General features: G+C 42.8%; 1 protein-coding gene across 1 annotated transcript; it reads left to right on the plus strand.

Annotated features, from left to right (window-relative positions):
• The first annotated feature begins 387 nt into the window (after window positions 1–387).
• ppfia3 (PTPRF interacting protein alpha 3) lies at window positions 388–26,194 on the plus strand. Its single transcript, XM_034143141.1, has 31 exons — window positions 388–516; window positions 1,787–2,482; window positions 7,392–7,493; window positions 7,625–7,864; window positions 8,076–8,135; window positions 8,795–8,923; window positions 9,051–9,143; window positions 9,665–9,717; window positions 9,800–9,893; window positions 10,117–10,251; window positions 10,957–11,040; window positions 11,302–11,433; window positions 12,025–12,087; window positions 12,176–12,255; window positions 12,695–12,863; window positions 13,167–13,387; window positions 14,005–14,239; window positions 15,561–15,694; window positions 15,786–15,940; window positions 16,041–16,140; window positions 16,790–16,871; window positions 17,636–17,836; window positions 18,761–18,826; window positions 19,260–19,286; window positions 19,450–19,625; window positions 20,772–20,869; window positions 22,184–22,359; window positions 22,566–22,634; window positions 22,720–22,882; window positions 23,510–23,571; window positions 23,865–26,194. The coding sequence occupies exons 2-30, from the start codon at window positions 2,135–2,137 to the stop codon at window positions 23,560–23,562; spliced, it is 3,738 nt and encodes a 1,245-aa protein (XP_033999032.1). The 5' UTR covers window positions 388–516; window positions 1,787–2,134; the 3' UTR covers window positions 23,563–23,571; window positions 23,865–26,194.
• Window positions 26,195–26,460: the final 266 nt, after the last annotated feature.

Here is a 26,460-nt window from a genome sequence, read left to right on the forward strand (position 1 = left end):
ACAGTGAAATAAATCATGATAAGACATATCCAATATGCTAATTCCTATGTTAGCAAGACTCTGTGAAGTCAAACACAAGGTGGCATACAGTAGCCTACCTGTAAGACTGTGTTAATAAACTAGCGTAATAACCTAAATATTTATACTATTTAAAAGATATGTTTAAAAAAAGACTGTTTTACGTATAGAGACTCGAAGTAGGACTATAGGTATATGAGTGTTGTTCAAATATAAGACATTAACTATTTTTTTTGTATTTTGGTTGGACCAGCTCTTTGCATACCTGCGTGTTTTATTCTGAAAGTCCTGACCGGATGGTGCCTGTGTTTACCTCGTGCAGCTTGACGCGAAGCAGCTCCGTCGCTCCCACAGCACAGAGAGGGAGGGCGGGGATGGGGCAGGCTGTAACCGGGCTGTAACGGGGATGAGCTGCAGCCTCCGTCTCTCAGGTGCTCTGATGGAGTGAACCGGGCCACGATGCGCCTTCACTTCCTTTCTCTGTCGGGCATGGAGAGGGTAAGACACACAACCCGTTTGGTAGCGGCTGATGTCCGCCGTGATGTCGGGTGCACAGACCTAGCCGTGCGTTAGACCGTCCAGCTGTTTTTATGGGTGGGGGGGAGGAGGAAGGGTGGTGTGGGGAGGGGGGGGAAGTGGGGTGTTGATAGGAAATAGACGCCTTACAGTCGGAATAAAGCCAAAGCGGCGGAGCGTTTTCCGACATTAGGGTTAATCATATCACTAAAAGATAATCCAATTGCGTGATATCTTCTGATTTGATTTGCTAATTAGTCCTTCATCATTTAAAGCATGATTGGCACCTCCTACCATGATGTGATAGCGGTGTGAGGCTATCCTGCACAGCCCTACATGCAAAAAAATTGTTGTTTTCCCCCCAATTTAAGCCATTTATTTTGTTAAGACAGCAAGTCATATCCCACCCTGACACCCTGAGGATAATAAGCCTACTGATCCCCCCAGAATATTTTAACAGATGTTATCCGGAGCCGTAGAAAGAAGCCTATTTCCCCCTGGATTCAGCCCATAATTACAATTCATGATGACACCCTTTTTCTCCACATGAATGTATGAAACAGCGCCGCATCTTTCTGCTACCTACAGGCCTGATAATTGTTCTGTGTGTTCATGACGGTTCATGCGCATTCATTTTCAATATAATGACTGTGTGGACGCTCGGCTCCATGAAGCCGAGACATGCACTGATGGATGAAATGCTCCAGACATATCGCGATGCCAGTCAGTGGTAGAGAGAGCTCTACTGCAATAGCAATGCTTATTCTCTCTTGGAGAAACGCCTGGGAAAGGTGTGTGTGTGTGTGTGTGTGTGTGTGTGTGTGTGTGTGTGTGTGTGTGTGTGTGTGTGTGTGTGTGTGTGTGTGTGTGTGTGTGTGTGTGTGTGTGTGTGTGTGTGTGTGTGTGTGTGTGTGGTGTGTGTGTGTGTGTGTGTGTGTGTGTGTGTGTGTGTGTGTGTGTGTGTGTGTGTGTGTGTGTGTGTGTGTGTGTGTGTGTGTTCTGTCTGTCTGTCTGTCTGTCTGTCTGTCTGTCTGTCTGTCTGTCTGTCTGTCTGTCTGTCTGTCTGTCTGTCTGTCTGTCTGTCTGTCTGTGTGTGTGTGTGTGTGTGTGTGTGTTTACGAGAGATCACAACCCTGTGGGAAACAGGCCTTTTTATATAATCTACTCCATAATGTTGTTGCATCAAATTTGAATATCATTCACAGACTTCTCTAAATAACGTCCTCTCCCTCTCTTCTTCTTCTCTTCCCAGGTTTGTCTCTCATTTCAGTAAACCCTGGGCCAGGGGTCAGAGGTCATTCACCAAACCTGCACTTCTCCCCTTTTCCCCAGCACTCCCACCCCAAATCTCCATCCCCAGCAGACCCTCAGCCCCTGTCACCCTTCACCAGAACTCATCATACCTCCTCTTATCCACACTTTTATCTCTCACTCTCACTGTCCGTGTCCCTCCTGCCACCCAATCAACTTGAGAGGAAAGACCACCTGATCAACACCTCACCTGTTGGCCATTTGATGAAGAGACTGTGGTTCTCCAGAAGCTGCGCTCGAGTGTCGTAGACAGCCTCTCAGATAACGCCTCTCACACCCCAGCTTCAAGATGATGTGCGAGGTGATGCCCACCATCTCCGAGGACGGGCGCGGAGGAGGAAGCGGCTCGTCTTCCCCTGGGGGGGGCGGAGGAGGCATGGGCGGAGGTGTTGGAGGCATAGGGGGCTACGGTAACAGGGATTCCCGCGGCAGTGGTAGTGGGGTCGGCGTCAGTGATGAGGGGGGCAGCACCGGCAACCTGGAGTCTCTGATGGTGAACATGCTGACGGAGAGGGAGCGGCTGATTGACAGCCTGAGGGAGACCCAGGACAGTCTGGGGACCGCCCACCTCCGCCTGCGAGACCTGGGCCACGAGAAGGAGTCGCTCCAAAGGCAGCTGTCCATTGCCCTGCCACAGGTACCATGACTGGGGGTCTGACAGGGGGAGCTGCTGATACACCTGAAACAACCTCACTAGTGTTGATATCCCATAATGCTTTCTTAATACTGTGCTATAGCTGTGGAGGAAACATTTACATTTACACATCTCAGCTCAACTGCTCATAATCTGGGAGAGAATTAATTACTCATCACGTGTTTTGTTGAATTTGAGACAGAATAATATAAAAACTTGATGAATTTAAGTAAATGTGTTAACAACAGCAAAACTATATCAAAACATCTGTTAAGAAACTCTCAAACATCTCATGCAAAAATAATCCAGGTCTCACTTATCTCGCTTTATGCTCACCAGTTTCTAAACCATGCAATACCACATGCAAAACCTTAGCAAGCATGAGATAATGTATACTGAATTGTTGAACATTTTAAGGATTTATCAAAAAAACATGTAGAAAAGTGTCCACACATTTCGTTCTTACCATACGTGTGAACAGGGATGAAGAGCTTAATTCAGTCAGAGCAAAAACTTCCGTTAGATCTTGTATTTAATGCAAAGCATGCTGGATATTTACGTCATTATCTCGCACACATGTTTGTTACTCACTAGGGTGTGAACAGACACATGCACATCCTACAATAGCATGCAGGGAATCATTTCATTACACACATGATTGAAGCGTTATCAGTCAGGAAAAAAGATGATAAGTGAACATTGGAAATCTGGCCCCATATTGTTCATGTTAAATCATTATACATTTGCATTGTGAAGAAGCTCTTATAAGAAAGGTTCTTTGTATTTCATGCTTTCATTAGAGCAGGGAAAAGATTATTAGTGTTCAGCTGTTAGCTTTAATAGTTTGGGTAAAGTTTGAGATAGAAGTATATTATATTGTGCTTCTACAGTATGTGCTGACTGACACTGGTGTGTAGTTCAGGTGAAATGCTTCTTTAGGTACAAGTAGTAGATAATGTAATTTGAGATGTGCATACAGTTTTAGCTGTGTCTCAGGCTGGGTAAAATGTTCAAGTCTAGTGAAGTTAAGCATGTTATATCAAGTATGTTGTGACACAGGTACAGAAAGGCATGCTCAGTTAACAATTTTAAATCTTAAAAACACAAAACTACATAATATAGTCCAAACTATATGCTATATGAATGATATTTAATTTTGCAGTTAAATAAACATATGCAATATGGTAAATGGAATGCATTTATAGAGCACTTTTTCAGTTTTTGCGAGCCTTCAGAGCACTTTTACATATACAAATCAGCATTCACTCATTCTCACACATTCATACAGGTCAGAGACTGCCACAGAAGGTGCCACCTGCGCAGGGACACACACATTCACAGATTCACAGACTGTTGGCCGTACCATTGGGAGCAACTTAGGGTTAGGTATCTTGCTGACCATGCTAGCTAACTGCCACAGCCAGAATTAGAACACCAGAATAAAATATTAGCTTCAGGATTCAACCTTGTGAGCAGCAGTGTTGGAAATGAACTACAATCAATAACTTACTGTATAAAAAAGCATCAAAACCAAAATGGGAAGGAAATAGAGAAAGTAGCATTTCAAATGTGCAGTGAAAGGAAACACTTATCATCATTGTTTTGTATCAAAATAACTCGTAGTGAAAATGTTTCCTTTCACAGTGTTGAATTATTGATGTGTTAACCTGTTAGCAGGGTTTTAATGTTGTAGCCGGTCCAGGTGGCGCTGAGTCGGATCATTTTGTTTTTCCGCTGGGGAGTTCAAAGTACAAACAGAAACCATCGTATCGCCAACATCCACATCACTTTTATTTTCTCGCATTAAACCCCTTTAGATGATGCTATACGTGTAATGCTAACATCATGAAGGTGAAACATGGCTGGAATAAGACTGTGGTTATTTGATGAGCTTATTACATGTTTAATTTAAGTTATAATCCAGAAAAGTAAGCACTGTCTCCCAATATAGAAATAATCATGGACCAATGCCTCAAAACTATACTTTATACTAAGCTTAAAAATGATTTACTTAATGATGCTGGAGGATCAGTCAGTTACTCTGACCACTGAATTTAGTTGATGGTATGTGGTTTTAATGTTGCAAGGTATGTATATCGGCAAAAGCTGAGATTTAAAGGAAGTCTTTGTTCTTTGAAAAACTCAGTAGTTCTTTGAATAATCTGAACGTAATACATATTAATATATACACCATATATCTCAAAACAGGCTATTCTTTCTTCTAGATTATTCAAATGTTGTGGTACATATTTTCAGAGCAGCAAACACATTCTTGATTTTTCAAACAAATCTCTTTGTCGGATCTGTAACCCTGTGATTGTAAAGTAATGTTAAAGTAAAACCGGGACGATCCAAACTGGAGATGATAACTAAATGTTGCATTTGCCACTGTAGTACAGGAACCAATTATTACATGATCCCACATCCCAGCGCCCGAGAGCTAATCATTTTCGTAATTCCACTCAACATACAAGGTCCCCATCTCTATTTTCAGGCATTGTCGGATGCCTCGGGCGACGGTAATGCCTTCCTCATTATTAGTACCTATTTTCCTCTGTGGTAGCGCCTGAAAATCAAAAAGGAAATAACAGATGTAGCAGCGGCGCACAATCTAACAGACTGACTGGACATTAAAGCGCCATATTACCTCACCAAGAGGAGATCAATATGGTGCACACATCTGCAGAAACACACAGACAGGAACACATGGAGCGCTGTGATACATTCTACAGTAGATGAGTTCACCGAGTTCGTCTGTGTGTGTTAGCTGTTGCCAAGAGAGAAAAATAGGAGAGAGGGATGGAGCAACCGACAGCATGGCACAAAGGCAGAGAAAACCTGGTGATATGAAACACACAGAGACTAACAAATCAAGACCATTTGCATATTGCTGCATACTAATAAGGTGGCTTCCAGAGTCTGTTTTAGATGGTGTGTATCATGACAGGGGGAAATGGGGGAGAGCATTAAAAGAGGTGAATGTCAGCACAGAGTGATTTTAATTGACAAAAATGATCTAGAAAGAGTCCTTCTCCATCTTTTACATGAATTAATCCCAGAATTATGATATCCTTTGGGCCCAGAACGTGCCATCTGTACACAGCAATTTCCTGCTTGATCGTCCCCACGGTACTTCCATTTCTTTCAAATAAGCTCCTTCCTTTCACATCTTTCTCCATCCTCCCCTATTTTCGCGAAGTGAGAAAAGGAAAGTGTTACTGACTGTACATTTTAAATGCATTTTGGCTAGAAGAAGGTGTGAGGTTAGGCGCCTGTTGGTGGATGTGTGGGTAAACTGAACACAGAGCTGTGATAACAGCAGCACCGCCGTGCATCAGTGCCCTTTAATGGCTCGTTTGCATACGCAGATTTTTCAAAAACACACACGGTCGGGCACACATGTGGTGGAGGAGCGTCGTATGCTCTGTGTCATGTGTGTATCACGCCATCACACACGAGCAGAGAGGACATTCAGTGCATGGTTCGAGTGCCCATGGCTCACTATGTGTTCATATGATCACGTGTTCGGGGGGAGTTCGCGATTACAGATACAAAGAAATGATCTCTGCTGAAAGTGAGACTTTGTAGATTCTTGCCAAAAATACCATTAAGTTTGAATCAAAGCCACATGTCTTTATCATCAAGTAGCTAACGTCACATTATATATAATTGAATTGAATTACGCAAAATCACAATTCAATTGGACTGCTGTCAACTGTAAATATAAGAAATTAGTGCTGGCCTTATTCCAGTTCCTTTCATGCTTGTTTAACCTCCAGGCGCTTGTTTTAATGACGGGCAAACTCACAGCCCGCCGTGGTTATTGTGCAATTAAACCTATTTCAGGTGGAGCATGTGTAATAAACCTGGTTGTTAGATTTTATATCGAGGCTGGGTTTAAAACTCCCAGTAGCTGTTAACAATGAACACTGCGGTAGATATGGCAAAGATTATACTGTATATGCGCTTTTGGCTCAAACATAGCTACACGTCTGTGCATGCTTGTGTAATGCAATGAAAGTCTGTGAGGCTGAACGTGTGAGAGGCTAATGGATTCAAGATCTGACAACTGTAGTTTATTGCACTGTGTGAGTTAAGGGAAACTATTGGCATTAAACGCTACAGTCTGCAGTCTTTTTGTTTGTTTTTATGTAAATGGTGTATGTTGATTTTGAAAGAGATTGTCCGAGGTCACAAGAGGTAACCTGAGGTAAATGCTGAGATGGTGCCATGGAGTTTAGTATCAGCATTTTTACTGATCCACATTTTTTGGTTTCAGTCCTTCTCAACATTTATCAATCAAACAGGAGATAAATTGATTAAGTTAGCAACAGAGGAAATATAAATGTTGTACTGATTTGATGCAATAAAGCCATGAGAGATAAGACATACCTTTCTGGAAGGAAGTAACAAAAGTAACCCTGTTTCTTCGTCTCAGTTCAACATTCACATCCCTCTATCTTAGACATATCTCTGATGGGCTAAGTACAGATGATATTTACCACCTAAAGATGACAGGACAAAAAAGGCCATTTCAAAAATTACTTATTACTGATTATCCCATGAACCATATTGTTGTTGGTTTCAGAAAACTGTCCTTATAATGTGAAATAATAGACATCAATAAAAAGTCAAACAAAGAAAACATAAGACCGCTAAACCTTCATTTTCCGGCTAGCTTGTTACTAATCCCTTCAGCAGTGAAACCAGCCAGCTGAACTAAATGCCCTCCCTCTGAAAGGCCTTCTGGGAGGTAAAGGGAGTCCAAGTCAAAGCAGGCAAGGGCACATGTGGGAAAGTTGGAGAGTTTATAACAAAATAAAGTTTATAACAAAATAACATACAGTTTGATACAGCGATCATGAATTCAGTGGCATGGAGTCAATAACAGCTCTCTCTTGTGACCCTGCAGGAGTTTGCAGTGCTGACCAAAGAGCTGAACCTCTGCAGGGAGCAGCTGCTGGAGCGAGAGGAGGAGATAGCAGAGCTGAAGGCGGAGCGGAACAACACACGGGTCAGTACACTTATACGTCTGTTTAACATTATCTTCTTTATTGATTGGGTCAATTCAAGTTCTGATCTGATTCTTTTGGCATTCATTTGTAACCTGAGGTTGTATTGTATGTGAACCCCATGTGTCTCCAGCTGCTGCTCGAACATCTGGAGTGCCTGGTGTCCCGTCACGAGCGCAGCCTGAGGATGACGGTGGTGAAGAGGCAGTCCCAATCTCCAGCCGGGGTCTCCAGTGAGGTGGAGGTCCTCAAAGCACTCAAATCCCTGTTTGAGCACCACAAAGCTCTGGATGAGAAGGTGAGGGAGAGACTACGGGTGGCTCTGGAGCGAGTGGCATCGCTGGAGGAAGAGCTGCAGTCCTCCTCTCAAGAGGTGAGGCCACGTTCTGCGCTTTTATTCACATGATTTCTATGCCTGTGTGCTTTTGTTCTTCTGTTTACGTTTGCGCACTGTGACAGGGTTGCTCTACAAGATCTCATTGTATCTTTTTTTGTATGATGACAATAAAGACTTTCCACATTCTACTACATTCTTTTCATGACGATGGAGTCTCTCCTGACGATTCTCCTCTGTGTTGTTTTAGGTTCTGTCTTTAAGGGAACAAATCAAGCGGCGGACGCAAGGAATAGAAAATGGCAAAGAGGTAATGGGATGCATTCCTGATACAATTCCAGAAACATAATTGCATCATAAAGAATTTGGAGTGTTAAAGTCAGCTTATGGTTTACAGAAACAACTCAAGAAGACTGCAAATTCAAGCAGAGTTCTATTATATTTGAAGTTTCAGCATGAAAAACCCTAAACTATTATTACTTTGACATCCCTGATAGACCTGCATGCTATCAGAGGGACAAAAGACTGGTCAGAGGGAATAAGTTAGGCACGCTATTAGATTTCTTTTAAGGTTTTTTAATCACTTCAATGGAATTGTTCAGTAATCCTTACTTAGTTTTTACTTTGTTCATACTTTCTAAATGTTTTGTAAAGGTATGCAGTTAATTTCTCAAAGCCAGAAATGAGTGTCTTCACTAGGTTAACTGTCCCATTATTCTAAGCAACTTTATCCTAACTTCTATGATAGAAGAACCATACATTTGTCTTGTTGTGATGATCCTCTCCTTAATGGAGTTAGAGTTGGGTGGGTATTGCTCCTACGTTTTTTTCTCCAATATGTCTCAAGCATTTATTTTGAAATCCAAAACTGTAAGCAAACGATGTGTAACCCATAACCCAGGGTGACCTTTATCCCATATATCATATTACCATTTAACCATTATTCAAACTGAATCTTTCTTCTTTCAGCGGCTTCCCAACGGACCGTCGACCATCTTGGATGAAGTAGACGTGGACAGGCAGCGAGAGGGCGAGATAGAGCGGCAGAGGTCAGAGCTGGGTCAGCTGAAAGAGAGGCTGGCTCTCATGTGCAGACAGGTACTCCATTCAGAGACACTCTTATGGTCCAATGTTTCCACCAGTACACAAGCCATGAGATGCTAACAGTCGGAAAATGACGTGTGCTCGCTCAGCCTTGTATCCCCTCGCTCTCGTTTTCCGTCAGGTCGGGGAGATTGAGGAACAGCTGACGTCCGCCAGGCGGGAGCTGGCCCGATCGGAGGAGGCCAACCAGAAACTACAGAGGGACGTGAAAGAGGTGAGACTCGCCGAGCTGTTGACGGACAATAAACCACAATGTGTGTCTGTCGCAGAGGCACAAAGAGTTCTCATACTCACAGAAATATGTAACAGTTTGCTATGGTAACAAACCCATTTGCCTACTTGGCAGCAGCAACTGTTACTGTTACAGAGCCTCCCCTGTAGCCATGGTGACAGTGCCATCAGTAATCAGTCAGTGTGTTGGTAGCCAGTGGGGACAAGAGGTAGTCGAGTGAGTTAACTTAACAACCTTTTCCACATCTAACTGCTTCTCGTCACTCGCTGCTCCTTCATGTCGCCTCGTCTCTCTTTGACTTGTGCAACTGCATAAGTGGGTGCTTCTGAGAGCTGTCAACAACTATTAACTAGTCATTATCATTCTTCAGATAATAGCTGTTCAAGCCCAGTGAAGTCCCTTTGATGATTTCAACTTGACATTTGCCCTTTCCCCTGTCTGGTGCTTTGTATTTCTGCATCAGAATCTTAACATACTTTTTTTCCCCACTTTAATTCTCGCAGGCACTCTGTCAAAGGGAAGACATGGAAGAGAGAATCACCACATTAGAACGCAGGTTGGTGTCTTCTCTCCGTGAACTTTCAGTGCCTTCCTCTGCTCACTGCTCCTTCTGTCTGACGCTTTGTTCTGGTTTGCAGGTACCTGAGCGCCCAGAGGGAGGCGACGTCTCTCCACGACACAAAAGATAAACTGGAGAATGAGTTGGCCAGCAAAGACTCTCTGTACAGACAGGTAGGGAACGACTTTGTCATCCCTGTGTGTGTGTTCGTGTTTCTGCTGTTGATTGATAGCTTGGCCACTTTTCACGTTTGGCACACATTGCGTGCTTTCAAAGGATTTTGTTCTCCCCCCCCCCCCCCCCCCCCCCGGTCGCTTTAATCCTATCTGCTGCCCTGGGCAATCTCACGCTCCAAGCTTCACCCTTACTCGCCCTCATCCTGTTTGTTTCTTGCAGGGCGAGGAGAAGAACCGGCAGCTTCAGGAGCGCCTGGATGATGCCAAACAGAAGCTGCAGCAAACTCTGCAGAGAGCCGAGACGCTGCCAGAAATCGAGGCCCAGCTCGCACAGAGAGTGGCAGCACTCAACAAGGTGTGTGTCTGTCTGTGTGCGTGAGTGTGTGTCTGCAAACCAACCTGCCCTGTTGGTGCACTTATCAGACATTCAGACTTTCTTTTGTCCCCATACAATTTGAGAATAACATTATTTTCACCTGACTGCAGCGATACAATTGCTTGAGTGTGTCTGTGGGCATGTGTCGGCACGTAGACTGATGTAGGCATGGATAGATATATATGGTGAAAAAAGAGCACGAGATGACAAATGACAGATGAATTCTAAATATTTTCATCCAGCAGTGCCAGCAGTGCCAGTAAGTCATAACCAAACGATCTCAAGATGAAAGCCAGCACAGCTATTTGATCCTTGGGCTCTAAACACGTCAAGAACCGTACTTGATGATTGACTGATTGAATTGCTCAATGCTTACCTCCAGCCATCTTGTAAACACAATGTTCACTCATGCCAAAAGTACATTTGCTCTCTTCCAGGTAGCCAGACTTCTTGAATGGCCACACTTACTTCTTGCATGTTCAGGCAAGAGGGCTTCCATGGGAGGATAGGATGAATTCCCTGTTAGACACAAGCAAACCCTGCTTTCTGTTACGCTGTGTTCTGTACAGGCATGCAACTAATTGGTAGACTCGGTCAACAAGCTGTTTCCTTTGTGTTAATTTGTATTAGTGTCGCAACACGGCTCAGGCTTTAACGCTGCTTCCTTCCTCTCCAATCATCCAGGCGGAGGAGCGTCATGGTAACTTTGAGGAGCGACTGCGACAGATGGAGGCGCAACTGGAGGAGAAGAACCAGGAGCTACAGAGGGTGAGTCATGCCTGCTTCTCCATCTTTTTTATTTTGCTCTGTTTCCATCCTCCCCCTCTTTCATGACATTCCTTTTGTCAGCCTTTACAAAGGCACAGTAATTTTCTAAACCCTCTATTTGAGCACTTTCAGATATAAATCTTTGTCTTTCTCAGTCAAGCAGAATGCTTGTTATTAACTCTCCTCCCACCCTCTCTTCCCCAAACCCTCCTCTCACTCATTTATTTTCTTCTCTCACCCGTCTCGCTCTCTCCCCCTCAGGCGAGGCAGAGGGAGAGGATGAACGATGAACACAACAAGCGTCTCTCCGACACAGTGGACAAGCTGCTGTCTGAGTCCAACGAGAGGCTGCAGCTCCATCTGAAGGAGAGGATGGCCGCTCTGGAAGAAAAGGTGACTGCTCAGGCTAAAGGGAGAATTCACAGCATTTGATCTGCAGCAAAACATTTCTGAATCTCCTAAATCAAGACCCGTAAACATATTTCCCTTTCCCCCAAATAAACTCTTGGTGTCAGGTATGTTTACGCACATCTCTGCCCTTAAGGTTAAAACTTGAATTCCAAGTTCAAAACAGTCTCAAAGTCATGAACACCTCATCCAGAAGTGTTGGAAAGAACATTTATTTCACTTTTTTAAGTACAAATATGAGTACTCTTTACAAAAAATGCCTTCTTCAGTGCATTATCAGCACTTTAATCATAGTTTTGGCCTATTTTACCCTATTTTTATTCAACCAAAGCTTCTTCTGAGTGGTCTGCCTCTAAGAAGGAGCATATTGACTGTAAATCTGGCAGCAGGAAAACACACTTTTGAAAGCACTGACTGGAATAGCTTTGCTGTGTTTAGTTTACCGATTTCCCTTTGCGGTTAGTAGGCGTTTTGCGTTATATAGCAGCCATTCCCCAACCCTGCTGTACAGTTTCTTATTAAGAATATACTGTTGTCATTTGAAAGTTATAAAGCTTCTTATTCTTCCACCTGCAGAATGCCCTGTCTGAAGAACTATCCAACATGAAGAAACTCCAGGATGATCTCTTAGCAAACAAGGTGACGGAGCCTCTAGGCTTCACTCTCAGTGAAAGCTAGTAGACGTAAATTACTTTTTTCACCAACTCTGTCTCTTTTCCACCCTCAGGATCAGCTGATAGCGGAGCTGGAGCGGCTGCAGCTGGAGTTAGATCAGCTGAGAGCGAGGCCTGGGGGCTCTTATTCCAGGTTTGTAACCATATAGACACAGCAAGAGGGAAACTCTAACCATGATTATGAGTCTGCAGCATCGTCAAACATGCATGACTGCAGTGTTGTGTCTCTTATCTTGTAATGCATGGTAGATAAATCACTCCATGTTGGAGGCGTTTAACTCTGTCAGCACTCTCTAGGTGTTGATATGTACACTGACTGATGGCTGAGTGCCCAAACACACATATATGATCCAACACTTCAAATTAGCACCTATTAATCTGCAGGTATTGACAGTTACAGCCACTTGTAAACCAGTTATTTGCAATATGATTGCAAACACAGCTAGCAATATGCACTACTTGGCATATTGCCAGCTGGGTTTTTGTTTCTGGGTTTTTGTGTGTTTAATCGTCTTACTGATATTACCTTTACGTGTCATCTTTATCATCTTTTTCCTCCTCCTTCTCTCCAGTCGCTCCCTGCCAGGTAGCGCTCTGGAGTTGCGGTATTCCCATGGGAGTGGGTCGCTCCCAACAGGCTCCACCTCTCACCTGGATCACTTTGGTAACGCCTCCACTGGGGGGGTGGTAAGGCGAAGTCATCGGGCTCGCTGGAGCTCGGCTAGAGAGGACTCTACCAAGGTGAAAAACATTTCTACTACCCACCAACAAATATATATATATATATATCCAAAGACTCATTGATGTGTGGTTCTTTACACCTTAAAACAAATATACACTTTTCTTGCATTTGTTATGGAAGCTAGTTTAATGTGAGAGAATTAGTTGGAGAAAAAATCTAATTTTTGTGGTTTTTTGATTATTTGACCTTTTCTTTCCCTTGCAGACTTATATTATGTTTTTCTTTATCTTCTATGACATTCTGATTAAAGGGAACAATAAAAAAACATATATTAATGAAAAACTTTTTTTTTTCCATGAAAGAACTACAGTTCAACTCTCTGTGTGCAGTACCCAGAATGGGAGAGCGGGGCTCTGCTGGGGACCGGGTTTGAGCCAGGGTTAGATGTGGGCTGCTCAGACGACGAGGACGACGGGGACCCTCGCTTTGGCTCCGAGCTGATGTCCCCCAGCGGACAGACGGACGTGCAGACCCTGGCCATCATGCTGCAGGAACAGCTGGAGGCCATCAATAAGGAGATCAAGTGAGGAAGCTGGGTGGGATGTTAGAAACAGCTCACTACGTAATGCAGTCTGATACAACAGCCACACAAATACTAAAGCCTCAAAAATAAACACATCAACACCTTTCTCACACTGTTGAGGAAAAACTTCAGTTGTGGAAGTACTCAGACCATTAATACCAGTACCAATACCACAATGTAACTACAAGCCTCTATCTAAGTAAAAGTGATCATTCTCAAGCAGCATTTTACTGTTGTAGCTTCTCGATGCAGAGCTGGTTCAAACTAGTTTACAGGTTTTGGTTGGCGTGTTTTTGTAACTTTGAAAAGAGTTACGGTAGGTGTTTCCCAATGTTTCCAGGCTTTATGGTAAATTAGGCTAAAAGACTGCTGACTGCAAGCATATGGTAACATTTTTATTTCTCCCCCTTAACAATGCTTTAAATTAAGAGCCTTTCAGTTAAGAGTTGTGTCTAGATGTTGAACAGATTATTTGTAAAGTTAAAAGGTGAATGGTTGATTATCCCAAATGTGAAACTATCTTCTATCTTACGCTGTCCAGTGTTTGATTAATTCAACATAAATACAATCTGATCTCTCATTCCTTGCTCTTTTCCGCTCTCTACTTTCAATCCCAGAATGATCCAGGAGGAGAAGGAGAACACTGAGTTGCGGGCCGAAGAGATCGAGTGCCGGGTCACAGCTTTGGACAGTCCCCCCATTCCTCCATCCACCCTGGGAAGAGACAGCACAGGACGGGGCTTCATCCCCACGTCCATCACCTCCTCCACCCTGGCCTCTCCCTCCCCCCCGAGCTCTGGACACTCCACCCCTCGCCTGCCTCACTCCCCGGCCCGAGAGAATGACAGACAAGTACGGCTTCTATTCCCATCCCGTGTTAACCTTTTTCTCTCGCCTCTGTACTTCACCTCCCAGTTTATGCAAACAGCTCCTCCAGACAGTGAGTCATGAAAATAAAACACAAGTAAATCATGCCGACAGGGTCAGGGAAGTTCAGTTATTCTCGAACACAGGTATGTTCGATTGGGCAAGTTTCAGTCAAGTAACTTGTAGGATGGTATGACGGATGGTGCCAGACACCCTGGTTCCAGCATTTCCGAAACAGGAGGATGGATTTCAAAAGATGGTGCAATAAAAACAGTTGAGAACAGAATGCCAAGAATGGTTCAAGTTATGAAGCAGAGAAAAATAAATGTGGACAGTAATGGTGCTGAAACGCTCAGCATCTTCCACTCCTGCACTGACGAAACTGAAACGTTTTGAGAAAATGGGTAATAGTGACCAAAATCAATTGGTAGTAAAGGCCCACTTTGTTTTCATAGGGTAGAAAGACAGAGGTGGAAGAAGTACTCAGACCAGTGTCAAGTACCAGAGTGTAGGAATACTCTGTTACAAGTAAAAGTCCTGCATTCAAAAGGTTACTCATGTAAAAGTGCAAAAGTATTAGCATCAAAATATACTTTAAGTACCAAAAGTAAAAGTAGTCATTATGCAGATTGGGCCGTTTCAGAATAATATATATCATATGTTTTGATTATAATTATTGATGCATTCATGTGTTCATCACTGCTGGTAAAGGTGCAGCTAGTTTTTTTTAGTTGTTTGACTGCTGGGTAGTTCGTTAATTTACTCCAGGTGTAACTAAAGTGGTATTTAAGTATTGATTATGTTTTATATCATTAATCCATATCTGAAAAGTAACTAACGGTATTAAATAAATGTATTGGAGTAAAAGTACAAGATTTACCTCTGAATTGAAGGGAAGTAGAAGTACAAAGTAGCAACAAATTGAAATACTCAAGTACCTCAAAATGTGTCCTTAAGTACAGTACTTGAGTAAATGTACTTAGTTACTTACTGGTAGAAAGCAGAAGTAAATGGACCCAAGATTATTACAGTACAACAGTGTAATGTTATGGGTTATTATTTTCTTGGCTTGTGCTTATAGAATATGCATAAGATGTTGAAATAGTGATCATAAAGTCATATAAATGTATGGACCACGGTTTTGAAGTCTTGAGTTTAGCCATTTCTGAAAGAGTAGGTAACTACTTATTAGTAATCAAATATAACTTGAATGTTCTTAATAATTCAACTGTACTGAAGAAATAATGGCTTCAAGCTGTACATTTGTAGTTTCTTTAAATTGCATGTTTTACATTTTGCTCTACAGAACAGCAAAGATGATGACCGGTCCCTGGCTCTTCTCGACTCTACGCCTCCTTCCACTCCCCGTGCGCTGCGACTGGAGAGAATGACGCTCACCCACCCAGGGGCGATGCTCGATGACCCCCGGGAGTTTCGCAGGTAAGGCAGCCGCACATTAAATACATAAAACAGAACAGTTTATTGCTCATTCTGGTGTTTCCCCCTCAGTGATTTCCTTTGTCCATCCCAGTCTCTCCGCAGATGGCAGCAGCTCCAACAGCAGCCAAGACTCTCTGCACAAGTCCAGTAAGAAGAAAAGCATCAAGTCTTCCATCGGTCGGCTATTTGGGAAGAAGGAAAAAGGAAGGATGGGCCAACCCGGGCGGGAGGGATCTTCTTCTCTTGGTAAACAGATGTCACCATTTTTCTTTCAACACTGGCTCAGTCATTGAAAGTATTCATATATATATTCTCTTCGTTTTTGTGTTCTTTGACCTATGTCCAGCTTCGACACCCTCTGAAGACTCAGCCTCTGGAGACGCAATGGGCATAAGCAAGACTGGGACTCTGGGTCCAGCAGATAAAGACCGCCGCAGCAAGAAGAAGTGTGTGAATCATTTCCCCTGTTTTGTTCATTATCAGATTAAAGTGTTAATATGCAACTTTTCAACTCTTCTGCTGCTAGCATTTCCAAATGGTATTATTTTTGGTGCCACCGTCAAAAACACAACTGTGCTTTCTTTTTTCCTCAGAGCCTAGTACTCATGGCAACTTTTTATGGGAAGAAATATATTCAAAGATATTATACTAATAATAACTAATTTGCAAAAGTACTGAGTAATCACAGTCCAACGATCTTCTAGCAAAAGCAGAACGCAAATGCAATGACGTTTCCAATATGCAAATGAGCATATAATGACGTCTGACAACTTAGCAACTTTTGGAGATGGTTCTAGATACTTTCTTTCGAAAAACAGTTGGCAACAAAACACAGGACACATTACATTTTGGTTTCCTGCAAAGGGGGATAATAACTGCAAAGGACTTACATAAACTCTTTAGTGACTGGGTATAGCTTCCGGGGAAAACAAAAGCGCTGTGCTCTTCTGGTTTAGATTGCGCAATGATTGACGCACTTCCTTTGTGCCAATTTACTTCCACATAAAAACCATAAACCTGTCAAATGCCACTTTATTATTATTATTATCTTTGACTTTACTGGCACCAGATTGTAACTATCCCTTTTCTTATCAGGCATGAGCTACTGGAAGAGGCATGTCGCCAAGGACTTCCCTTTGCATCATGGGACGGGCCCACTGTTGTATCTTGGTTGGAGGTATTGTGCCATTAGAGAAACCTAAAAAGTGGGAGATGATTCATAAACAACAGCATCATTTAAAGGTCCCCTATTATACTGTTTTTCATCAATATATTATAGGTCTCAGATATATAAAAAACATGTCTCTGAAGTTTTTGGTTCCAAACACCAAACTCCTAGTACTAGTACTAGAGTACTAGACTCCTGGTACTAGGATGGGTTAAAAGCAGAGGCCAAATTTCACTGTGTGTGCTGTGTGCTCTGCATGTGTGACCATTAAAGAGGGTTTCATCCCTCCCTATTCTATAAAAAGATCATTGTAGCATCCCATAAACCCCTCTGTTTCAGCCCTGTTCCAAAAGTGCTGATTCTCTGTCTGTTACTTTAGATGAAAATAAGGAGCCACTCCCCACGCCCCTCTGACAGATATTTGGTTAAAAAGAACACAATGGTGGTCTAGGAGGAGATTCAGGTGATAAGGTGGGGGAGGTTACCTTGGTTGGTGATTGGCTAATGGTTACACAAGCAAACAAATCGTTATGACATCATAAAGTGGCCAAAATCTGATCAGCTCATTTTCAGACAGGTTTTTATATAAATGGATCAGGACAAAAAGTGAGCAAATCTTTTTTCCTGAAACGTTCAGAATCTCTTTACACAGAGGGGACACATGTTTATGTATAAAAGACATGGAAAAGAGGATTTTGCATAAAAATCATGTAACATTTTCTTGCTCATATTTTCTCCTTTTTTCGATTAATCTGTCGTCTGCCTCCTTCCAGCTGTGGGTGGGGATGCCGGCCTGGTACGTCGCAGCCTGTCGCTCCAACGTGAAGAGCGGCGCCATCATGGCCAACCTGTCGGATACAGAGATCCAGCGGGAGATCGGCATCAGTAACCCGCTTCACCGCCTCAAACTGCGGCTGGCCATCCAGGAGATGGTCTCCCTCACCAGCCCCTCGGCCCCTGCCAGCACTCGCTCTGTGAGACTCACACACACATTGAAAGTGAAATTATGACTGTAAAATGTTGTCACTTCATAAAGAAATCCCAGTCTACGCAACATCTTTACAAGATTAAAGTTAAAGAAGCCTTAAATTAAAGGCCGCTCAGATTTCAAAAACCTTCTTCATGCTGAGTTTGCTAATAAAACCCAAACAGTGCATTCATATTAGCAATATAAGGCACATGTTGAACCAGATGGTTGTAGTTTTCTAATTGGTTGAAATGTTAAGGAGCAGAAACTAATAATAGCATACAGGATAAATACAACTTTAATTTAGAGTATGATATAAAATGGCTATGATGTTAAATGAAAAGCAGTTTTTTTCAAGGGAAATATAGGACATGAAACAATTCCTGAAGATGATAAATGTCTAAAATAATAAAGATTATAAGTGTTTCCATAGGAGAGTGACGGTAAATTGGTAGCGGTAAACAAAGCTTGGTAACAAAAGCCACATTTTCCCAAATGCTACCTTCTCACATGGCGACAAAGACAAACCAGATGTTGAAAGTTGTAGTAAAACTGTTCGGCACGCACATGCATTTGTGCTTCCGCGTTTTTATGTCTCCCTGTTACAAGGCAGATAAAAGTCACAAATAACCATAGACAATCTTCTACTGCCAAGTCTTGCTTTGCCTTGGTTTTGCTTCAATCCTTCACTTGGCTTTCTTTTTATTTACAGTAGGAACCATATTAATGAGTTAAAATGAGTGATTAAAACTGATCACTCATACAATTCTGCTCAACAGATTTCCCTTCACATAAACGGGTTGAAGCAGAAAGCCGACTCATTGTGATGTGGTTGTTTTTATTGAGCAGCAAAGATGCACGAGCATTGAGTCAGTACAGGAGAGAAAATATGTAGTTTAATCTCACTGCTTTACCTTTGTATTGTTCACAGTCGACCAGTAACGTGTGGATGACCCACGCAGAGATGGAGACCCTGAACGCAGCCACCAAGCCTCAGGTTAGTGCTCTCTGTCTATTTCATGTTTTTATATTATTTAGAATGATTTTAAGCATCTCGTCTGTTCTGAATCACGTTCATGAGTCTCTTCCCCTCTCTCCCTTTTCCTCTTGCTGTCTCTCTCTATATCTCGTTTTGAATTTCTGCCACTTTATATCTTTGTGGGCCCAGGACATAGTGTTGAGCCTCTTCTCTCCCTCTGGTTGCTGTTTCAGTGGGAACTGCTTCCAATTAATGACCCGTCCACTAACACACTATTCCTTCCTTTTGTCCTCTTTCCCTGCTGCTGCTTCACCCTCCTCCTCTGCTTCTCCTCCATCATCTCTTTATCTCTCCACCCTGCTCTTGACCCCGGCTCCTTTTTCTCTTGCCACCTCAACATCACTCTCTCTGGCTCTCTCTGTCTGCCTCCTCTCTTCTCTCACTGCTGCAGGAGCTCAACGAGTTCAGCTGGGATCAGGTAAGGATCAACTGACAAGTCAGAGTTACCACAACATGATGCATGCTTGTCAGTAATCCAATCTCTAGTAAGACTAACCGAAGTGAGTCATGAGCTGCCGACCTGCATCAGATATGAAGCCGAGCGTGACTCAGCGCTGATCATCTGTGGTTGTCCCCTCCAGATCCTTGCCTATGGCGATATGAATCATGAGTGGGTGGGCAACGACTGGCTGCCCAGCCTGGGCCTGCCACAGTACCGAAGCTATTTCATGGAGTCCCTGGTGGATGCTCGCATGTTGGACCACCTGACCAAGAAGGAGCTGAGAGGACAGCTCAAAATGGTGGACAGCTTCCACAGGTAGAGCTCGGTCACTTCTCATGATTTCACTCTCAATTTCAATTCAATAGCTTTATTAGCACGACCATAGTTATGGCGCGTTTCCACTACAGCCCGCAGCCCGGTTTAAGAGGGCTGTGACGTCAGCGGCCCGTCTTTGGTTGCGTTTCCACTTGGCCTAGTACCGGCCGGCGGGTCCTAATTCACAGTTTTTCTGGCCTCATAAAATCGTGGGTCCAGGGCCAGAGACAACGAGGCTGAGTCGGGCTGAGTATGCTAAACTAGAGAGAGCGTCGCTGGCAAGGGGGCTACAACTACAACAAGATGGACATATTTGACCGTGATTTAATTGTAATACACGTTTCAAAATGATGCCGAAGTAACAACATACTGATACCGGTTAGTAAAAACCATGAATTAATGCTTTGACAAGTCTGCAGACAGACGGCAGGCGAAAAACCTTTTAAAATGCGTGTTTTCTAAATGGAGATTGGCTAAGCTAACGCAGTATATGCTCCGACCGTCCACACTCACAACAACGGCCTATACAGACATAAATAAAGCAGCGGCTGTATTCACCATGACACAGGCAGTCTGTGGTTTGTACTTGTTTAACTTTTGTCTAGTTTCTGAACATATATGAGGAGCTGTGAGCTCTGAGTGCTAACAGCTAACGGCTGTGTTGTTTTTCTGGGGTCCTCTGAAGATCACGTCACGGCTCCGCCTACACTGCGTTACTATAGATACTGCCCCAGTTCCTAAACTGTAATGGAAATGCGCCATAAAGTGAGCCAGTCCTAACGAGGCCCAGCCATACCGAGCGGGGCCGAGCGAGGCCGTGTAGTGGAAACGCGCCATTACATACAGTATTGCTAAAGCTCTGTATAGTTGCAACGTCTGTACACAAATACATACATATAAACAAACGATGCCTGTCTTTCTCTGTGGCTGCGTGACGTTGCTAACATACGTGTAGGGATAGTTCCTGTTGTTGTGACACTCTCACTGCTCAGGTGTGTGTCGCTAGGCCCTCTTTTATGTTCTCTTGAAAAAAAGTCCCGGGGTCAAAGGTATCGGATTGTGTTAATGCCTTTTGAGTAGAGAAGAGAGTGGATACACACACTCAGTTAACCTGCTCTGACCCTCTGGCTCTTCCACCTCTCCCAGGGTCAGTTTGCATTACGGCATCATGTGCCTGAAGCGTCTGAACTACGATCGCAAGGAGCTGGAGAGGAGGAGGGAGGAGAGCGTCCACCAGAACAAAGGTGAGCTCTTTTTGTCTCTGTCATTATTCATGGTATTGTATGTCTCTATGACCGTGTCCAACCAACTAATTCCTCTATTCAGGTGGTGCTATTGCCTTGTTCAAAGCATATCTATAGCATTACTATACAAACCCATTCATTTATATTCACTTCAATTATTTATTTGTTCATCAGTTCCTTTATTTCCAAGGTTAATTTGTGTGCCATGCAGCAACACCTTGCTCATATGGACTTCAAATACAAAATACATATTATAGTTATCAGACACGAACAGAACTTTTTAACATCCTTACACTGCCAACAACTGATTTTGTAATAAAGCACATTTTCATGATATGATAATCTGTTCAAAAAAACTAATTAAACTAAGATTTTGTTAGTATAGTATTAACGACAGTGCTGTTATAGCAAGATTAAAAGTAATTGCACTTCTAGAAGCTATACAACTTTTGGTTTTATCCTGGTTAAGTTTAATGCAATTAACATTTGTAATGCTCTGCAAGTGAGAATAAAAGTGAAATACCAATAATTAAATCATATACAGTATTTAGACCTGCAGTTTACAGCTAGATCGTTAACAGTTTTGTCGGCCTCACTTCAACTTGCTTTACACCAGATTGTGGGTTATTTTATTCAAGTATTAAAAGTGGCAGCAGTGCCATTTGCTTCAACGCAACTCTTACAAGTATGTCGACAAACTAATTAAACCCTCAGAACCATTTACTTTCTTACATGAGCTCTAACACAGGAAATAAAAATAATAAAAAACCTTTTCTTTGACTTGTGCATTCTAACATATTGCTGGGAGGCGTTCGGACCACCCATTGGTTACTACATCCTCTGCTTTAACTTAGAATAGTTTATAAATGGCCTCTCTCTAATGAAATGTTAGCTGGATAACCATTACAAATGCATAAAAGTCCTCATGTTCAGTCATTAAACAAACCCAGAGCACTCCCTCTCCCACTGCTGTGCCTTGGGATACACATGTTGTACATTTACAGCGAGTTAGTCTTGGCTGATTTCCTCACAGAAGAATTCCCCAAGTGAGGGAATTTGTGAGTTTTGGATTTGTCTATGATAAGTTTGAGAATTAATCAGTAAAGCAGGAAGATTTCCCTATTACTCTTGATCCCTCATCAGTACGGTAATTTAACCTTCTCAGAGCATTTTATACGCTTAATAACCATTTGTCGGTTTCATCTAGAAGTTCAGGAAGTGAGCTGAATGTTAAGAAACGACTCGTGGACAGATTGTTGTTTGCAGATAGATGCTTCTTCTCCATGTCTTCACCTTCTCCTTCTCTCCTCCCAGATGTGATGGTGTGGTCCAATGAGCGTGTGATGTGCTGGGTGCAGAACATCGGTCTGAAGGAGTACGGCGACAACCTGCGTGAGAGCGGCATCCATGGAGCTTTGCTGGCTTTAGACGACACCTTCGACTTCACTGACCTGGCCCTGCTGCTGCAGATTCCCAACCAGAGCACACAGGTAATGGATTAATGAAGAGGCGTTAGTGCAGAGACCATCCTTCGTAAAATGGATCTATTTGATTTTTTTTATATATTTAAGAGCCAGGAAACACAGAGAGGTGCTAAGCCCGAATGAATGAATGGCAGCAAAGCACACCACTCCTGAAAATGTGTCATCTGCAGTCCAAATGAATCTCAAAGCTCTGCATCACTTTTCTCCTGCAGGCCCGACAGCTCCTGGAGCAAGAGTACAACTCACTCCTCGCCATGGGAACCGAAAGACGACCTGATGAGGTCAGCATGATAGCAGATATAACGTAAGAAGTAAAGGATTGTCTGAGCGGCCATCTTTTTGCTCACACCCTTGTCTGTTTGGCAGGATGGAGTGAAGACGTTCAGCCGCTCGCCCTCCTGGAGGAAGATGTTTAGAGAGACAGACCTTCGGGGCGTGACCTCCGACTCCGCTGAGACCCTGCCTGCTAACTTCCGTGCCTCAGCCATTTCCACGCCCTCCGTCACCCTGAGAAAGGTTCAGAGTGATGGTGAGTACGACCCCTCACCTCTGACACCTTCGCTCTCATATTCACATTTGTGTGGCTCCTCTGAGCCCTTGAGGCCCGTCTCAATTTAGACTATGTGTGAAGACCTGTTATTCTATACGGCTTTACTCACAGGAAGAGCATGACAGGAATCAGGGCGAGCGGTCTGTTGTAGCGAGGCTCCAGGGCTCATCAGGTACAACTTTGTAAATACATTTGTTCCAATCTCGAGCCCTTGGGAGGGGGTTAATATTCAGAGAAAATGATTTCCCAGATTAAAGTCTAATAAAATCAAGGTCACAGATTACAAAAGACATTTATGGTTTGTTGTTGTCTCATCAGACTGTTAAACGTGTTTCTTTTCAGTCATGTTATATAAGGTGCTGCAAAGAGTCACATGCACACAGCAGTTGGTTGTTTTTGCGCTACTCTGCCATTAGTTTGTATTTTCTCTTTTCTTTAGCAGAGGAGCAGGCAATAACAAGGAACAGACGCTTTAAAGTACAGAGGAAGACTATTACCCTCCATTCCACTTCTTAATAGGAATGCCTGTGGAAGGTCAGTGCTGTTTGAGGCATTGATGTTACAATAATGACCCCTTCTGTGTTTGTTTCCCGGTCTATAACACAGCCAGCTCTGCTGCCCGGGGTGAATCTGCCTCAGTGAGGACGTACTCCTGTTGAGGGGCTGAGGTGAGAGCACTTTACTTTTACTGCCTAGTAGTGTTTAATCCTCACGGTTTTATCTGTGTGTTGAGGCAAAACACTTGAGATTCCAAGATGTTTTCACATGTGCCATGCACATTTCCTTCATTCTGATCGTTTTATGTATTTGTTTGTTATAGTTGATTGGTTTGAGCGTGGGATCTTAGTAGTTTGTCCCACTAAGATCTTTAAGTGGTGGGTTTTGTTGGTAGGGATTTAGGCTGAGTTAAATTAAGGCCAGGGATGCAATGATGCGGGAATAATGCTGTTTCTTTCCTCAGGGCGCTGACTGGATTGGGACTAGAGGAGCCTCTCGCTCGTCCACGGAGAACGAAGCAATGAATATAACCATTTCACTTAAAAATAAAACTATCGGTCTGACCATTCTGCAATAACATAAGCAAAGGAATAAAGGGGAAAATGACATGAAGAATGTATGAATGTATTTTCCGACCAGACTTGGTAGGTTGAATGGGATCAGCTGTTTTCTCTCTCTGTCTCTCTCTTCCTGTCATTCTGTCTTTGCTCTACCTCTCTACATGTGACTGTGGGTTAGTAATCGAGGTGCAACACCGGTGTTGGTTCAGTTTGTGCCGGTTGTGCATGTTTCCCCCTCTCTTCATTCCGGTTGGAGTCTGCACACAGTCAGCAGAGTTGGCAACATCAGGGCTCATTTTCCTACCTTCAGAGGAAACCACTACTTGCTGCCATTGATCCTCTTACAGTTTGAAACAACAACTAAACATGTCGCCTTATAACTTCTGCTCAACAACCGGTGTCTTTAATGAGACCGGGGGCAGGAGTTAACCTCACCATAAAGTTTAGATTCAATTTAAAATTGTAAACTGATAGAGGGGAATCACAGGATGAACCGGTTTTAACTCTAAACAACACCGGTGTTCTCATGTCTGCTCATGGTGTCCAGTATCGGCTATGTAGGCTCTTTTGTACGATTCTATGGGCCCGTCAGGGGGGTCTGAGTGTCCCCACTTGGTTACAGTGGTGTAGTAAAACACGTCCGAGTTCAGACTGTTCTGCTCCGACTACATCACAGGGACCCTCCTCATGCTTTGTCTATTGGCACCTTGAAAGCCGATCTCTTTTGAAGGGACCCCATTACGGAGATCAAAGGCAGGGGTGGATGGGACAGGGTGGAGCGAGGCCACAGAGGCATTGTGTTCATGATAACGATGGAAGGAAATCCATAAAGTTAGTCCTGGTACCACTTTCTGAAAAGGCGTACTTTACAAAGACTTCATAACTTTTAAAGGGGCCATCTGCACATTTCCTTTACTGCTCTGCTTCAAGGGAAGTGTAGGATTCACTCACTAGGGAGTAACAAGTCAGGATATCTGAGCCCTCTGATGCTTTTTACCTTATTATTTTTCCGTGTGCAATACTAAAAGGGTTGAGCACCTCCTTCACGTATAATTATTAGATCACTATCACATACATTAGTACCTTGGTAAAGTATGAGGCGCTTATCGATTAACATTTATTACTGCAGAGTTTGGTAGATTAGTATGAGGAACTGCTTGTCAAACAGTCACAATTATTCTGACTTAATGAGACGTTAGATCCGTGGTCTAAGATGCAGCTTTAGCCAGTCATAAAGGGTTATTGCATCACATATAATGTGCTATTTGGAGTTTAAAATTATAATATTTGTTAATACATTGATTGAGAGGTAGCTAAAAAGTTAAGTTTTCACTAACTATGCATTATTTTATACCCGGCCTCAAAATAATTGACTATAAGAACACGATTACCCTGACATTAATTAATGATGTTAATAAAGTATAGTCTTATTAAAAAGTGGTACCAAAGTGTTACAACTATTGAGGAAGGCATGACATTGGGGTCACATTTTTAAACTCCTCACTTTCCCCCCCCCCCACGATGGGTTTGGGTTCTTCATGACTTGTAATCATCAGCTCAGGGTCTTGGGTATTCCTGATGATGAGAGAGGTGCAGAGAGACAAAACAGCGGCTCACATCGAGGAGAGAACAAAACTGAAAGGGTGGACAGAAGCCGGTCATTTTACTGCACACACAAGCCATAACAGATACCAAGAGCTCTCTGGGGGGTGAGATCAGAGAGAGGCAGGGAGAGAGGGCGAGGAAGCCCGGGAAACAAAACCTTTAGCCTCTGTGTTTACGATGCATGTCAAACAAACGACAATGACCTAAAATCTTTTTTTTTGGTGGTGAAGATGATATGAGGTGTCTTATATAAAAAAATATATATCTGTATGATAAACCTATGGGGATTGGGAGCCTGGGGATCAATTTGTAAAATGTGTGTATTTTTTTCAGTTGTATTTATTATTTTTTACGATATCTATTTATTTTCTTTAGGTATGTATTGGATAATTGTATGTATATGTTCTGTTCCTTCTTGGCTTCATTTGAACTAGTTTTAAAAGTAAATATGAAACATTGAAAATGGTCATTCAAATACGCTACTGTACGTGTACATTTTGAGAACAAATTGTGCAATGATTTAACAGATTTCCATGATAAAAGTGATAGTAATACAAATTGAAAATATCATCTGAAAAATAAATAATGATGAAAATGGTGATGTAAAGAAAACAGAAAATAAAGCGATCCAAGTGGGTATGCTGATAATCACAAACTTTCTCCATTTTCATCCCCCCCCCACTTGTTTTTCTTTCTCTTCTGATCATAGTCTCCTCAGTATAGCGCTTAGTATAACTACATTTACCCAGTTATTTACTCATTTACTCAATTATTTCTGAATTATAGATACCTTTTTCACTTTTCTACTATATTTTTTTGTGAGGCAAATATTGTACTTTATACATTTATTTTTACAACATTATATTTATTTTTACTGCAGATGGAAATGAGCCA

Source organism: Trematomus bernacchii, unplaced genomic scaffold (genome assembly GCF_902827165.1).
Source record: "Trematomus bernacchii unplaced genomic scaffold, fTreBer1.1, whole genome shotgun sequence".
NCBI lineage: Eukaryota > Metazoa > Chordata > Actinopteri > Perciformes > Nototheniidae > Trematomus > Trematomus bernacchii.